Source organism: Medicago truncatula, chromosome 7 (genome assembly GCF_003473485.1).
Source record: "Medicago truncatula cultivar Jemalong A17 chromosome 7, MtrunA17r5.0-ANR, whole genome shotgun sequence".
In the NCBI taxonomy this organism is placed as follows: Eukaryota; Viridiplantae; Streptophyta; class Magnoliopsida; order Fabales; family Fabaceae; genus Medicago; species Medicago truncatula.
This window is the reverse complement of record NC_053048.1, coordinates 36,235,050-36,252,331: the sequence shown is the minus strand read 5'-3', so window position 1 is coordinate 36,252,331 and position 17,282 is coordinate 36,235,050. Positions and strand designations below refer to the sequence as shown.

At 36.0% G+C, this 17,282-nt stretch overlaps 1 protein-coding gene across 1 annotated transcript; it reads right to left on the bottom strand.

Annotated features, from left to right (window-relative positions):
- Positions 1 to 5,394: 5,394 nt before the first annotated feature.
- On the bottom strand, positions 5,395 to 16,907 carry LOC11428961 (ATP-dependent helicase BRM). Its single transcript, XM_003623951.4, has 15 exons — positions 16,498 to 16,907; positions 16,211 to 16,400; positions 13,789 to 15,096; positions 12,231 to 13,547; positions 11,896 to 12,011; positions 11,577 to 11,664; positions 11,406 to 11,492; positions 11,156 to 11,248; positions 10,984 to 11,067; positions 10,702 to 10,905; positions 9,537 to 9,779; positions 7,896 to 9,440; positions 7,257 to 7,796; positions 6,604 to 6,855; positions 5,395 to 6,433 (listed from the first exon to the last, which is right to left on the bottom strand). The coding sequence occupies exons 2-15, from the start codon at positions 16,376 to 16,378 to the stop codon at positions 5,804 to 5,806; spliced, it is 6,675 nt and encodes a 2,224-aa protein (XP_003623999.2). The 5' UTR covers positions 16,379 to 16,400; positions 16,498 to 16,907; the 3' UTR covers positions 5,395 to 5,803.
- Positions 16,908 to 17,282: the final 375 nt, after the last annotated feature.

Below are 17,282 nucleotides of genomic sequence, written 5' to 3'. Positions count from 1 at the left end.
CATATAAACAAAAAAAATTATATGCAAAACATTTAAAATATTTTATCATATCGACTTCCTCATATGTGTATACAAAATTTGTTTATGTAGATATAAACATTTAAAATCTGCAATGGAAACAGTGCAAACAATGAACGGTGCTTTGCATATAAAATAAAAATTTAATTACTAGAAACACCGCATTAATATTGATATTTTGAAAATAGTTACAGATTTTCAAAATTTTATCGTATCAACTATCACATATCGATTACATAAAAATAATCTTCTGCATATATAACCATATAAAATCCTCAACGAGTGCGGTTTAAATATTTAACGGTGTTTTAAATATAAAGTAAAAATTTATTTAATAGACACACTACATTAATTAATGTTGATATATTAAAAATAGTCATGAGTGTCCAAAATTTTATCATATCGACTTTCTCATATATGTATATAAAATTTTGTTTATGTAGATATACACTTTTTTTTTGTAGTAGATATAAACATTTAAAATCTGCAACGAGAACAGTGCAAACATTAAACGATGTTTGCATGTAAAAATTTAGTTAATAGAAACAATGCATTAATGTTGATTTTTGAAAATAGTAACGAGTTTTCAAAATTTTATCATATCGACTTTCTCATATATGTATATTAAAATTTATTTATGCATATTTAAGGACATAAAATCTACAACAGGTGCGGTGCAAACATTAAACAGTGTTTTGCATATAAAATAAAAAGTTATTTAATAGAAACACTACATTAATTTTGATTTTGAAAATAGTGATGAGTTTTTAAAATTGTATCATATCGACTTTCTCATATATGGATATGAAAATTTGTTTATGCATATATAAATACATAAAATCTACAACGATGCGATGCAAACATTGAACATTGAACAATTTTTTGGTAGAAACGCTACATTAATTTTGATTTTGAAAATAGTCATGATTTTTCAAAATTTTATCATATCAACTTTCTCATATATTTACATAAAAATTTGTTTTCGCTTATATAAGCAAATAAAATCTATAACTAGCGTGACTCAACTATTTAACAAATTTTTGTATATAAGAGAAAAATATTTAACAGAAATATTACATTAATACTCATAATTTTCATTTACTATCTATAAATATTCTACAATATTAACAATTTTTTTTTATATAATTAGCGCAATTTTACACGGATCTTTTACTAGTTAATAGTAAAATTAAAATCAAAATGAAATGTTTTAAAGATTTACCTTGGTGTAAAATTACCAAAATTTGAAAAAATTATAAAAGAGTTAAGAAAGAGACCAAGAAGAAGGTGAGCAAAGCAATAACTCGGCTTTTGACAGGTTATACAAATCCTTAAACATCAAGAAGGGAGAAAAATCTATAAACAGGTTGGCTAAGAGATGAGAAAGAAAGACAAAGAGATGATAAATCCATTAATTTATTGACCGTGTGGAAAGAAACCTTAAGAAAATAAGTATACCTATTAGTTTATTGACCATGTTGAAAAAACCTTAAAAAATGAATATACTTCTGTCATGTTTGCACGTTCTATTATTACTCCTTATGCCTATTTTTTTTAAGCAAATGTGAAATTAGATTAAATATAAAAAAGAAATACAAAAATCGGAGGCAAAGAACCTGACCCGATATATTCACATAATCAAATTTAATGCGTAATACAAACACTAACAACATAAAATTGGAACAACCTAACAAACAAAAAAACCTTAAATGGGTAAAAACTGAACCCAAAACAAACACCCACTAAACACGTAAACAGTAGAACCCATAACAAACACCCTCCAGGGGCACAACCAAGAGAACTCATGTACGGGCGTGAAATCATATTGTAAAAAGGAGCGGCATGTGTTTGTTCATAGCATAAAAGCCAACAAATGAACCGACCACCACCGTGAAAATGATTCGGGTACCATAAACTCCATGCGACAAACAACAACAACCATTAACTACTCTTTTGAGCCAAATAGACTGGAGTCAAACTGAACGAATTACGTGGAAGACTGACAATGGTAGTGTAACCATCCGTGTTGAGATAGAACCTGTAATACCATATCTATGAGCGATAGAACATCCATACATCGATCAAACCACTGCTGGTGCCAAATCACAAATCGGTTTGAGACAACACCACCAACAACAAGGTAGTGTGGTGGTGGCACCACCACTTACCTAAGCGACCCCAAATCCACCGGCACAACGGAGCCAGTTCTATACATTTGAACCCACCAGATCGCAAAAGAACCAAACAAGATCCAAAACGCAAAAACTTCAACCAACCAATATAAATTAGAATCGAAATTGATTCCCACACCAACCAACAATCGTAACTTTGAATTTGCTCAGTAGCATTGTCAATAATATTATGTGTCACGCTACTCTTTTGAGCCAAATAGACTGGAGTCAAACTGAACGAATTACGTGGATAAGACTGACAATGGTAGTGTAACTATTCGTGTTGAGATGGAACCTATAATACCATATCTATGAGCGAGAGAACACCCATACATCGATCAAACCACTGCTGGTGCCAAATCACAAATCGGTTTGAGACATCACCACCACCAACAAGGTAGTGTGGTGGTGGCACCACCACTTACCTAAGCGACCCCAAATCCACCGGCACAACGGAGCCAGTTCTATACATTTGAATCCACCAGGTCGCAAAAGAACCAAACAAGATCCAAAACGCAAAAACTTCAACCAACCAATATAAATTAGAATTGAAATGATTCCCACACCAACCAACATGTCGTAACTTTGAATTTGCTCAATAGCATTGTCAATAATATTATGTGTCATTTTAATTTATCAGAGCCCATTAAGTTACTTTTAACTATAGTTCTATAAATCTTACTCATTTTATGAAATAAAAGAAGTAAGGTTGACAATGTATCGAGCTAACCCGAAAATAGTTCGAAACATAACAATTAACTCGTTGAACTTGATTCATTAACCAAATGAGTTGGTTGAACTTCAGCTGTAAATTAAGTTCGTTAATTAAATGAGCTAAACTTGAACTATATATATATAACTCGACTTGTTTGGATCATGAGTAGGCTTATATATATATATATATATATATATCAAATTACACCGGTATAATGTTACACCCCTTAATATCGTTTTACTTGATATATATATATATATATATATATATATAGACTCCAAAAGTAACTCTAAAGAGTTACTCCACATCGTCACCCTCCATTTTATTAAAATTTAATGGACTAGATTTAATTTTTATTACCAATCATGTGACCTCATTTACTTTAACAATTCTCGCAGTATTAATTATGGTTTTCTACTTTTGACTTGATCAATATTTCCTTTTTATAAACACAATTGATTATTGGTACAAAAAACATAATCTCTAATTTTATTTTATTTTTTCAAACTCTTTTTTTTTTTTTTTGAGGGAAAATAAACTTATATCATTTCATTAAAAATTAAATCAGAAATACATGTTGGACTTTCATCAAAGATGTGGAAGCTAGGACCTAATGTGGCTGCCTTAGCTAATTCATGAGCAACCTCATTTGCTTGCCTCCTAGTAAACTCGACATGAGAGTTTGTTAAAAAGATATTACAAAACTGGATAGTATTCTCCATAATGGACCCAAATTCGGTGTTATCTCCTCTTGCTTTGTTGAAATAATCAGCTATTGTTTTCGAATCTACCTCAAAATCAACATTTGTGAGCTGAAGTTCATTGATCCACCGAGTTGCATGATAAAGTCCTAAAGCTTCTCCAATGTTAACTGGACACAGTGGTGAAAACCACATGGTTTTTGACCGGACGTGATTTCCTTCCGAATCGCGAATGCACATACCAATACCTACTTTATTGCTGGATGTAGAAAAAGAGGCATCAACATTGCATTTGAGTCTTCCACTCTTTGGCTTCCTCCATCGGATGTTACCATACCTGTTGTCCGTATTCTGACTATCATGAGTTTGGGGTCTTGAGTTTGTAGGTGAGTGAACTTGGCCTAAAAGGCCCTGCTTGTGGTTCGCTTTCCTCCATCCTTCTAGGAGATGTTTTGCTCTTTCCAGAATTGTGACTGACGACTCTGACACCTGTTGCCACAACTTTAGATTGCGAGATTTCCATATACTCCACATTATTGTAACAATACTCTCCATTTGACTTGCTGACAATTTTTGCAATAGGTTGAATATAATGTCTGGTGCATTATCAAACTGACTCAGGGATGGTGCAATCAAATGCCAGACATTTGCAGTGTTCCAAACATCTATGGCGGTCCTGCAATGAAAAAATATGTGGTAGCAATCTTCATGTGGATCCTCACACTTAACACAGGCTGATGGGCAATTTACTCCTCTGCTTATCAACCTTACCCTTGTAGGAAAGCATTCTCTACACACTCTCCATACTAATTTCTTCACTCTTGGGGGTACCTTCAATCTCCATATACCACTCCAATACCCTGGTTTCCGCAGATGAGCATTATTTACAACATCTTCAACACAAACGCGATAAGCACTTTTGACCGAGTAACAACCATTCTTCTCGACCTTCCAGAGCAAACTATCAGTTTGTACTTGAGAATATAGAGGAGTATTCAAAATAAAAATAAAAATGTTCATTGAATATTGAGGAGTTTCAAACTCCTCTCTTCTTCGACTTGTTCATTGAATTTTTTTTTTTTAAAAAATAAAAATATCCTGCAACTATTTCAAGATTCACAATTCAAATTACATATATTTTTCCTAATACCCCTTATTATTTAGAAGGAGTAGATGCTTCCATAGTTTTTTTTTTGGATTATCCATAGATCCTTTTTAGAAATGCTTAGTATTGATTTTATTCTTTTTGACAAGTGTATTGATTGATCATTGGATTTTAAATTTTTAGTTAGACGTTTGTATATTTCAATCGTGAAGTTGAATTGTCATAGATTTAATTTTGTTAGACATTTTTTTTCTTTGTTGAAGATGTTTTTAGACATGATTTAACTTGTGAATTGCTGATAATAGTCGAGTGTCGTAAGTTAACATTGAAAAAGGAGAAAGTTAGAACCAAAAATCTCATCACCTAATCATTAATATGTTTTTTAGGGGATGATTATTAATATTTAGAGTCAAAAGAAGGAAATCATAATCGTAATTAATATTCTTTAAAAAAAACAATCGTAATTAATATTGTGTGAATGATTAGGTAGATGAGATCACATGATTATTAGTAAGACTTAAATCTAGTCCATTAAACTTTGATAAAATGGAGGGCGAGGATGTGGAGTAACTCTTTAGAGTTACTCTTGGAGTCAATATATCCCTCCCCTTTTCAATTGTATAAAAAATAAATAAACTTTCAGAGTATATAATCCATAGTAAATTAATTTTCGGTTGGTTCAAATGAAAAATTCATAACTTTACTATCTATAACAATAATTTGGAAGGATTTGTTGTCAATGGGGGGAAAACAATACCATGTAGAAACTAATTATTAATCCTTGAAATCTTGAATGGACTAATATGAACCAGCAAGTCACTCACTATACACAAGAGATTCAGCAGACATGTCTAAGGTAAAATCAGTTCCTGCAAGATGCAGCATATACCCAATGAAAAAATTTAATCGCCTGTAATATAACCCCATTGAAGGTAGCTCTAAAATACACAGGAGGACCTAACTCTATATTATTAACAGTTTAGGCTGAACAACTCTATCAATGGATAATAAGGGCCACTAATTTTCTTTTCCTTCCTGAAACTAACAGCAATGTTGCCAATTATATACCATCCTTTGTATCACTTGAAAAAATCTACATATGGCTTGGTCTCCTTTTCCCTGAATCTGTTCTCATCCGCTTCACGGGGTTCGCCCATCCAACTGACCCGCCAGACCCATTTGATGTATGTGCATGGCCAGCCCTAGGGGTAGAACCTGACCCTGGAGTTGGACTTCTCTCAGCAAGTACAGTATGAACAACAATCTTAGGTGGTGAAACAGGACCAGCTGAACCGATCCTATGCTTCACCGATGATTTATCCCCCCTCTCATTCCTTTTCTTCTTGCATACAACTAGGTCACCTGGGTGAGTAAGCAGTGAAGGACTATCCTGTTGAAGTTGCTCCCTGGCACTGCCGCTACCACTTCCAGTTCTTGATGCCTTCTGAGGCAATTGGACTTTGATCCTGCCACTTTCGCTGTTGGAAGTGGATCCACGTTGCAGTGGCTTTTGTGTAGGGGTTGGATCAGTCTCCATATCATTTTTCCCTCTCTTCCTCTTACTTGGAAAAACAGTCGCTTGCTTTGAGGATGCTCCAGCATTGGCAGAAATTTGACTAGTAAAGGAAAGTGCACTTTTCGCTTCTCCGAAGTCAATGTCGGAAAATGTGGTTTTCAAGATGTCAAAGAAGAGATCATGAACTTTCCTTGCTTCAGTTCTTACCTGTAAATAATGATCACTCAAATTTTAACCTTTGCAAAAATAGAGACCATATATAAACAATCCTAGGGTCATTATCAATTTCATTCGACAGCCACCTTAATCATGCAAAGTACAATTAATCAGTTTATGTTTCTGGAAAAGCCACTTAGAACAATGATAAGAAATCTGACCTCGTACGAGTACCCATAGAACTGCATTGCACTCTTCAACATGAATTGCACATCAAAAACAAACTCCATTACTCCACTGTACTCCAATCTATTGATTCGCTGGTCAATCTTTCTTAAATCCAAGAGATTGTTCCCAGAACCACCAGCGAACCCAGAATTCTCAATCCTCTTCCATAAATCTGTCAGCAAAGGTACAATTTGATGGCCTTCCTTGTCTATTCTCCTTTGGAGCTTGCTAATTACACTTTTGCACTGCAAGTACAAAAGTTATATGAGTTTGTATACTTCCACTTAGTGAGCAGGCAAACAAACAATGACAGGAAACATATCCAAATAGATTATTCAACATAAAGGTTAACAAAAAGAAGGCGAGATTACAGTTTGCACAGCCAACAGAAAGTTTTGGTGAAAAAACAGAGCAAATTAAGTAATATTGTCAGGGTTACGTGACCATGTGGTAAAGAAACCTGTGATCAGATGCCCAAACAACTTATTTCAAATATATTTATATTTTATTATAATTTTGTGTAAGATTAGTAAGGGTTTCTGTTGGAAGTCCTTAAAAACATTCAATAAGATCAATTCTATTCAGGAAAAAATAAGATAATTGAAAAAAAGTAAACACAACATTGATTACTTAATGATATGCATACCCGTCTCTGGATAATTTCAGTCATATTAGTGACATGAGCTGAAGATCCACGTAAATTGTTAGGCTTCCCCTTCAATCTTTCTCTAGAGTGCTCATCATTGTCTTCTGAAGGAGCGGATGTGCAATTCAAACGACTGGACTTCGGTGAGACATGTAATTTGGATGCATTAGCTACTTTCCTTGCAGGTAAATTTCGCTTATTTTTTAATATTGGTTCATTCTTGTCATGCTTGTTGGAACTGGAATCTCCAAATGTTTTTGATTCTTGGTTGATCCTTGATTGCAATGGATATTTTTTGTCTGGTAAAAGAAATGATTGTCCACGTTGAAGAGATGCCATCTCACTGCCAGACTTATCCTCAGGCTTTTCCATGGTGTGACGAGGCCGAACACGAAGACTACGTTTACGTTTAATCTTGGGTTTCTGCAAAACTTGTTCTTCCTCACCTTCATCACGATCATGAATCCAACTTCCCGACTGTTGATGATACATGTGAGATTCACCAGATACTGCAATTTCCCCTTCCTCTAACTCATCTCCCTGGTAAATTTTATCAGAAGATATTAACAAGAATGCAATAGAATAAAAACCACCTGGCAAAAGAATAAAATATTCAAAATACAAAATGAAGCCATGTACCATCTTTTTTGAGATCGAACTTGGCTTGGCATCCAGCGCAGACAGGGAAGCAAATTTCTGAGAAGAAACTGATGGCGACACTGCTTGTGTCAATCTTTGAACGCCTGCGGATGATGCTGAGGAACCACCTTCAACCACATTATTATTTCTAGCACTTTCTGAAGAAGACCTGGGACATTCATATTCAGCATCAGAAGGAGTAACATCATCCAACTTATCTTTATCTACGGGTTGCGCTATACCAGCCCCACTATACCCATCATCTTCAAACTCTCCTATCTCCCCTTCATCATGTGCAGAATCTTCATTTCTGTCTTCAGATATTTCTTCAGAGGAATCTTCCAACTCTTTATAACTTGGATTCTTTTTTCCCTTTGGTCGTCCCCTTCTCCTTTCAGAACCAATTTCAGTGGAGTCCAAGACAACATTACCACCCGATAAAGCATTCTTCTTTGATGGTCTTTTTGATGAAGCAGCAATAGCAGCATTCACTTCTCTTGTACTGGCTCGAATCCAATCAGGTACCTGATCATACCGAGTCATCTCCTCAAGCCAATCCTCTTCTTCATCCATTTGATCAAACAATTCAACTTCCTCTTCATTCCTAGCAATCATGCGATTTACCTCCTGCAACGAAGGAACATCGTGGACAGTTTCTTGGCACCTTTCTTCATCATGCAATAATGTCTCCAAAGTCAAACGTCTCTCTTCATGTGTTGTCCTTTGATCAAAACGTCCAGCATTAATAACCTCATCAGCCATATCTATCTTATATTGCTGAATATTGCTCCTTATGAGGCTCTCAATGGATCCTATATATCGATCCTTACCTGCAAGCTCATCCTCCATATCAATAGTGCCTCCAATTCTCATTTCATCCTCCTTCTGATGACTAGAGATTTTGTCAACAACAGCTTCCATGTAGATGACTTTGACTTCTCTTTTTTGTCCAATGCGATGAGCTCTGGCCACAGCCTGCTCCTCATTTTTAGGGTTTGGGTCGGGGTCATAAATAACAACTGTGTCAGCTGACTGAAGGTTAAGGCCTCTCCCAGCAGCCCGAATACTAAGAAGGAAGATGAAACAGTCTGAATTAGGGCTATTGAAGTCCACTATAGCTGATTCGCGGTCTTCCAAAGCTGTTGTCCCATCAATTCTTCTGTAAACAAGTCTTCGCCATTGCAGGTACTCTTCCAATATGTCTAGGAGTTTTGTCATGGTACTAAACAGAAGAACTCGATGTCCTGTTCTTTGAAGTTTTATGAGAATTCTATCCAGCATCCACAATTTCCCACAACATTTTACCATAAAATCTTTAGATAAATCACTAAAGAATGGGTAATTAAGCAATGGATGGTTGCAAGTTTTACGCAGCTCCATGCATCTGTTATTTAAAGTTTTATACTGCTTTGCCTGGTAGAGTGGACTTTTTTCCATCCGACTTTGCTCCTCCTCAGGATTAAGACGAAGAGTTCCAGTGGATTTAATCCAGTCATAAATGGCACTCTGGAAGGCTGACATTCTACACCGTAAAACTATAGATACCTGCAATGCAGCACTGGTATCAGGATTATTCCGTTCATTAAAAAAAACAGAATTATGCCACACTGTAGAGTAAAAGGTTAAGAGTCGTAGTCAAACCTTTGGTGGTAGCGAGCCTTCAACCTCTTCAACACGACGCCTGAGCATGAAAGGCTCAAGAATCTGATGAAGCCGATGGATAATGATAACTTTCTTCTCTGTTTCAAGCCAATCATTCTCTGCATTTTGGTTGGGATCTTCCTTTTGAAATGGTTTCGAGAACCAATCATTGAAGGCTTTCTTATTGTCAAAAACCTCAGGAAGAAGTAGATTTAAAAGTGACCAAAGCTCCTTCAAATCATTCTGCAGAGAAAATTAAACCATTAACAATTTCATCAAGATATGAACATCACAAAAAACCTCTAATCAATTGATCGGCAAAATGACATATACATGAAATTAAGATATAGAACAAGAGTTAATATTTTAAACATTTACTACATATTTTAAAGAGTCATCAAAATTACGAATTACTAGCCAGAGCGCTTTGACTACATTCCAGTAACAACTAAACAGCTACAATTGTCATTCCCATAATATGATATGCATATTTGACCCCAAACTCATGGTGACAACAGGAAACCTGTTTCGAGATTATTTATAATTAAAGTGTCACTCAAGCTTCAATAATCTTCATTGACATTATTCATTGAAGTAACATCTGACCGTAACCAAACAAACCATAAGAACTACTAATTGGCTAAAAGCCTCAAACTACATCTTTGCATCAGCAATCAGGCAGGCATGGCAAGACTAGGACTTGAGCTCGGCAAAAGCTGAGTCTGGCCTTATGTGGATGATTTAAGTTTTTACTCCTCTCACTCAAAAAAGAACCAACAAATATCTTTGATACGACCGCTCGCAGAAGAGCTCTTTGGACATCAAATGTGGACAATACACAGGCCCATTCTATTTAGTGCTGAAACTTTATTTAGAAGAACAGAAGTAGCAAAATGTCAATCGTATGACCCCTTGGCAATAAAGGATTTGATATCATGTGTCAAGAACCAATTCTCCATAAAAAACTTAAGCTATATGGTGAAGACATGAATGATTTAAATATTGCTATTAGTTATCGAGGGAAGAACAAGCTGCACAACATAACAGAAACCTTGAAATTTTAAGATATGGTAATGATTGGTTCAGTTGGGCTATAAAACATTATCTGAGTTTAAAGGAAATCACAGCAACAGTGCATATCATATCAAAGCAGAACAGAACAGACCTGTAAAGGTGTTCCTGTCAGAAGCAGGCGTCTGTGACACCGATATCTATCAAGATCACGAGCTAAAACTGACTCTCTATCCTTCATTCTCTGAGCTTCATCAATTATGACATACCTCCAATCAATTTTAGAAAGCTTTGAACGGTCATACATGATGAACTCATAAGTAGTCACAAGGACATTAAATTTCATAGCCATAACCTCCTGCAAAAAAAAAAAAAACACTTAGCGCTGATTGAATTACTCTCAACAGTATACATCAATACGTTGTGGCATACTTACTTGAGAAAATAATTTTGACCGATGATCCTTCGATCCAACATAAAAAATGCATGACACCGATGGTAACCATGTATGCAATTCACTCTGCATGGTCAATACAATTTTCTGGGTTAAAGGCACACTTAATCACAAAGAAAAGGAATATCGTTGAAACAAATGAGTTGAAGCTCACCTTCCAGTTAACCAAAACAGCATTTGGAACTATTATAAGATGTGGGCCATAGTTTCCTTTAAATTCCATTAAGTAGGCAATTAACGCCATAACCTGGTCAAGGAAGAAATATTTTAGTTGACAGCTGCATCTTCCACGTAAGACATAATGAATTTCAATATTAAGTGTAAAAAACACTCGGTTCAAAAAACACTTAATAGAGGTCACTCCAATTTTAAGGGAGGCGGACACAGCAAAACATTAGACTAACCTGGACTGTTTTGCCAAGACCCATCTCATCAGCCAAAATTCCATTTAATTTGTTGTTATACAAAGAAAGCATCCATTGCAATCCAACCTTCAAAAATAACATGCCATATACTTAAAAACTTACTCAGACGATAAGAAATTACAAACAACTTCACTAACTGGAGAAACCTACGAGCTGATACTCTCTCAGTGTTCCAGCCCGCAACATCGATGGTTGCCTTAAAACTTTTTCATTCACGGCATGAGCAAGGTTGTAATACCTGGTATTTGGCCAATGATTGTCACCAGTAGGCATCAGACATATTAATTATATAAAAAATAAAATGTTTTAAAAAATTACATTTAGATAAACAATAGTGCAACACTAAAAAATTATAAAAAGGTATTGGTAAATTCCAAGCCAAAAGCCAGTACTACAATAAACCTGACCACAAGAATTCTTGTGCCGAAAGCCCAAAACTAGAGATACACAAAAATTGAATAAAACTCACTTGCTGACAGAAGACGAGCCATCTTTTGGAGCATTCATCTCCATAAAACGATTTCTAATCATCACTTCCTCTCCAGCACAAGCTGCTGCAGCTCTGACTTCTTCTTCAGAAAGACCCTTTAATCATAAAATAAATAATGGATCAATGATAAATACATGATTTCAGAAAGACATTATAAATCTTACATTAGAAAACATCTATAATAGAAAGTTAAAAAATGAATGGTAAGGAAAAAGAAATCAAAAGGCACTCAAATGTAAAAGTTTTCTCCCAGGCCATAGGAGTTTTCCTTTTCTTTTAAAATTTTAGGGAGAGGGGAGAGAAATGAACCATACCTGCAATCGTGCAGCAGCTGCTGCGGCTTTTGCCGACTCCTCTACTTCCTGTTGATTTTTGGCAGAAGTTATCTTACTTCCTAATTTTTGTAGATACTCTTCAGTCTGGGTTAAGAAAGTTGAAAGTACATTGTATCTCTCCGCAGCATCCCCTGGAAGGCTAGTCTGTTGCTCCAGCAACATCTCCCTATATCTGTCAACATCATTGTTTTTTAAGGCTTCCATTCTCTTATTCCTGTCATCATCCTTATTTTTTGAGAATTCTTTCAACATCTTCTCGTGATATTTGGCCACCCCTCTATTGCGAGCAGTACGAGCATCACGAATGGCCCAGTGAACTTCAAGAAGCTTCTTGCGCCATTGGAATATAGATTTCAGTTGCTTCTCCCTTAAAGCTTTCTGAGATGTCTGCACTTGTCTAGCGAGTTCCACACGCTGACGTTCACACAGCTTAACAAACTTGCGATATGGCCTGTCTGGCATTGCCATTATCTCCTGTTGCTGTTGATCAATCTCACCTCTTAAACGTGCCTGGAGATCTAAAAGGCGAAGCTTTTTCTCTTCAATTTGCAACTTCAACACAAGATCTGGCCTAATTCTTTTCCTCTCTAAGTTTACCGCAAGTAATCCTTCAATCTTCTTTAAATTCTCAGTTCTTCTCTTGTTAAAGACTTCTGTGCCTTCCTCATAAAGAAGCTCTTTTACATCATATGCCAGAGACAAATTGTTGTTGTTGTTTGCCATCATTGATGATCCAAAGGAATCTTGTTTCCTAGTGAAGAAAGGAAAATCAAATAGGGGCCCATAATATTTTTTTGCGGGTCCTGCATCCTTTGGCAGGCCAACAACAGTGCTTGACTGTGCAGGTTTATTAATCTGTGCAGTGTCAGTTACCAAAGCCTGGGAAGCGACAGCCTTTCCCTTATCTAATGCCAAATCATTTATAACAGGAGCTCTGTTAATCACATGTTCACTTTTCTTGTCTGACTTAGCAGAGAATCCAGCGGATTGCTGGTCTTCCTTTCCAGCAGAGACCTTTGTCACAGGAAGCATAGCTTGCATATGAACTTCTGCTCCAGTTGACTTTTGATCTCTTACAAAAGTTTCCTGCTCTGAAGAATTTCCATCAAAAGATACGATGGGTTGTGAATCCTTGGCCTTGGGTTCGTTCTGCCTTGGTTGTTCTGTCACACTATTTCCCATAGATTTATCTTGATTCTGTGCTCCTGCAGAGTGAATTGGCTGCTGCACATGCAAATCAAGAGGTGGTGGACTAATGGCCTCAAGAAGTTCTTGGGGAAGTATACCATCACCTTTCTATCAACCAACAGAAAAAGAATATTATTGAGCACAATTGTCATCAGATATAATATTGTATAGTTTTTTTTTTTTTTTTTGCAAAGGGTCATATATTATATTATATAGTTTTTTTGCAAAGGATCAGATGTTATGGAGTATATCTTCACTGGGCTTATATAAAAACAAAAAGTAGGCAAGCAGCAGAAGACAACCATAGACATTGAGAAATAAAGGGATAAAAATTAAGGCAGAGATTAACCTTCAGCCGCCTAAATGCTAGTATTTGTGCTTTAAGAACATGAAGCTGATTTTTGGTAAAGCCATTTAGTTTTTGAGGCATCTGAGATGGTCCCCCTTGAGGTTTGGCGTAATTTCCAGAGCCCACTTCCTTTGTCGACCCTCCATCCAGGGAAGCATGTTGGCTTAATTGCCTGACATACTGCATTTTTGCAGGTTCTGGATCAGATCTAGATGATGAAGCTTTTGCATTCAAAGAACTATCTGCGCCTAAGCTCTTGTTTGCAGAAGACTGTTGTGGATGCATAGAAGGCATTCCATTTACACCTACAATCAATTGCTTCAAAGATCCTTGAGCATCTCTACCATGAAGACTGAATTGCTGCACTGCCGTGTCACTGGAGTTTCCAGCCACACCAGCATTGATGGGTAAGCCCAAATGGCTGGGTGGAGCTGTCTGCCTGGCTTTCACAGAACCTACCAGTGCAGAAACATCAGTAGATGAATTAGCATGAGCAGAGCCCTCACTTGAAACTGCCGGAGAAGTAGCCTGCTGCTTTGAAACTGGGACAGAAGATGACTGAGCACCACTTTCCTTTGATTGTTGAACCATCCTTGTTTGCATCAAGTTGAGCTGAGCCGCAAAGTTAGCATTTGCAGGTTGTGATAGATCAATATTCCGTTCATGTGCCCATGCCTGCATAGCTCGGAGTTGATCAGAGGTTGCAATCTGATTGTTCATAGCAATTGGGATGCTCTGTTGAGTCGGCAGTGCTTGCACAGGCCTTATATTATTCCCGGGCATCAAGTGTCCAATGCCTAGTCCCTGAGTTGAGGACTTTCCTTCATTCTTCTTATCAGAAGCTAGCTGCTGTCCTTGCTCTACCCGCTTTTCACCATGTGAAAAATGTTCAGATGAATTCCTAGAAGATGACGATCCTTGGCCATGATTCACTGCCTGCATAGACATAAGGTCCTGCAACTTAAAATTTCCCATTCGCATTTCTTGATCCTTAACAGATGTGGGGCCTAACATCTCCATTTTAGGTTGCTGCTGAGACTGCATTGCCAAAGCAGGTCTTTGTTGAAAACTCTGGAGAGCATACTGAGAGTACGCCTGTCGGACAGGATTTAGCCTCTGCTGCTCAATGCCTTGACCCTGGTTAGGTCCATGCTGAGCTAAAGCAAAAAAATTTCGAGACTGCGGAGGCAATTGCATGGCAGTGGAAGATGAGTAATTGTTATTCCCAAATAATCCTTGATGCCCTGCTTGATACGCCAGCACCGCTTCACTCCCTTCAGATTTTCTAAGCAGTTGCTGTTGAAATGACTGTATATATATACCAGTTGAGAAAATGTCATCATTCCACAGAAAAAGTAATAAGATTCAAGGTTGCAAAAAAAAAAACCATAAAATTACTATTACTATAACTTAGAGCGCAGTGCAAGTTTCGTAGATCTCAAGACAAACACAAGTTGACAAATACTTTCAATTATAACAGAAGCTAATTTGGTTCCTAAAACCTACAGAACATACAGAAATCAGCAATGTATTAATGATCACACCATATTGAGAAGACTGCATTTGATAGAAAACTATGAGTCAAACAAGAAACAGACGATCTCAATTATTGGCATCAAACATTTTTACTAATAATTACAGAAAGTAACAGAAGACAGAAGCAGCAAAAACAATTAAGACGAATTGACAATTCACACAAGATGACGAAACAACACTTTAGCAAATTGCAAGAATGTCTTGTTTGGTTACAATTCACAACTAATCAATGGTGTCCAACCTATATACTTAAGAGATAAATAAAAGGAAAATGGGGATCCAAAATCCAAAATTGAACAGTGTATTAAAATGTCAACAATAGCACCTGCAGAGAGAGAGAGACTAAAAAAAGGAGTTCATTAAACTCAAACACAAACCCAAGTTTTATTACCCTGATGTTACAAGACTTCAAAAAGGAAATTCCTTAAAAATGCAGAAAAATAAAATAAAATAAGCAGAATAGTTATACTTGCCTATAATATAACATCAGATATGAACAGAAATTAAAACCAAAGATCAAGTAAATTCCTAAGAAATTTGAAGTCAACAGAAGGGTGCAAACTGCTGAGTGTGATTAAAAGGTAGTCTAGAACTAAAATTCCAACCAATTATTTCCAAGTTCTGTTTAATGATTCCATCAATTTCCATAGTATCAATACCTATAAAACAATAGGTTCAAAAAAAATACAAAAATACAAAAACCCTACCAACCAATATGTATTAAAATAAATGCATAACATTCTCTTTTCCAAAGCCAATCATGTGATCCAAAATACTGACACAACTGAATTACCAGAACAACATGCAGAAGAATTTGTCATCACAGTAACTCACATTCTACCAAAATTATCACAGAAATTCAGCTCAAACAATTCAAAATCCACACCTGTCTAGAACCACCTATCATCTGCTGTTGCTGCTGCAATGAGTCCAATCCCATGTGGGAAGCCGCCGAAGACGAAGAAGTCGGCGACGCAGCCGCTGACGACGTCGACGCTGCCCGCCCCGCCGAGTTCCGGCCAGGCCCATCGCCGGCGCCGCCGTTAGATTGCATTAAGTCACACAAAATTCACCACCTACATTACCAAAATTCACCAAAATTGAGATCACTCCCACTGTAAAATTAAAAATTCAAACTTTGAACAAATTAAAATCACCCATAAATGCAATAACCTTAGAATCTCTCTTAATTTCAATAAAAAACACATTTTTTTCCCTCTGATCACAAAATTCAAAAATTCATGACAACAACCCTCATTTTCATTTTCTCTCTCTAACTTCTGACACTGACACCAGCTTTTTCTCTCTCTAGAATCCAAAACCGCGACTTTCGGGTGCAATTGAGGAAGAATCTTTCACCGAATTTGACGGAAACGATTATTTCACACGCGATTTCGCAATTTCACAGTCAAACCCTAAGGGGCAATTTTTTTTTCAATTTTCGTTTTTCTTCACCAAAAATGTTTCTTTTTTTGGTTCTGAGATTGGGTGAAGAAAAGGGTTTTCTTACTTCATCTTTTTTTCAGTGATCTGTGTTGTTGTTTATGTACGAGGCCATGAAATTCAGCTACAAATTTCGGTTAAAGATTTACCTAAAGTAGTAATTAAGATTTACCCCTCTTTGTTATGAAAATTACATATCCAAACTTTTATGAAACTTTATTACCGGTAAAAAATAATTACCGTGATATTTAATATATGAGAATTTTTTTTTACTCGTACAATTTTTTCTCTTTTTTTTTTAGGTTTTATTGATTAAATTTAATTTCTATATGTTATCATAACCATCAGATTAATAAAAACGTTTGATCTTATTCATAAATATTTTAAAAATTTAATTTGTATAGTATACATTGACGCTATAATGTAATTTTCTTAGAATATAAGTTATTCAAATATTTTATATAAGTTTTTGAGGTTTTATATATATATTTTTCTCTGAGCCAAACTTTGTACCT

Bases quoted from the DNA above. Each gene is read 5' to 3' on its own strand.
- LOC11428961 (XM_003623951.4), bottom strand. From the start codon at position 16,378: ATGCAATCTAACGGCGGCGCCGGCGATGGGCCTGGCCGGAACTCGGCG. The intron at 15,097-16,210 runs GTGTGGATTTTG...ATATATATACAG, and splicing joins TGATAGGTGGTTCTAGACAG to TCATTTCAACAGCAACTGCT. The intron at 6,434-6,603 runs GTCAGATTTCTT...CATTATTTACAG, and splicing joins TCTATGGGTACTCGTACGAG to GTAAGAACTGAAGCAAGGAA.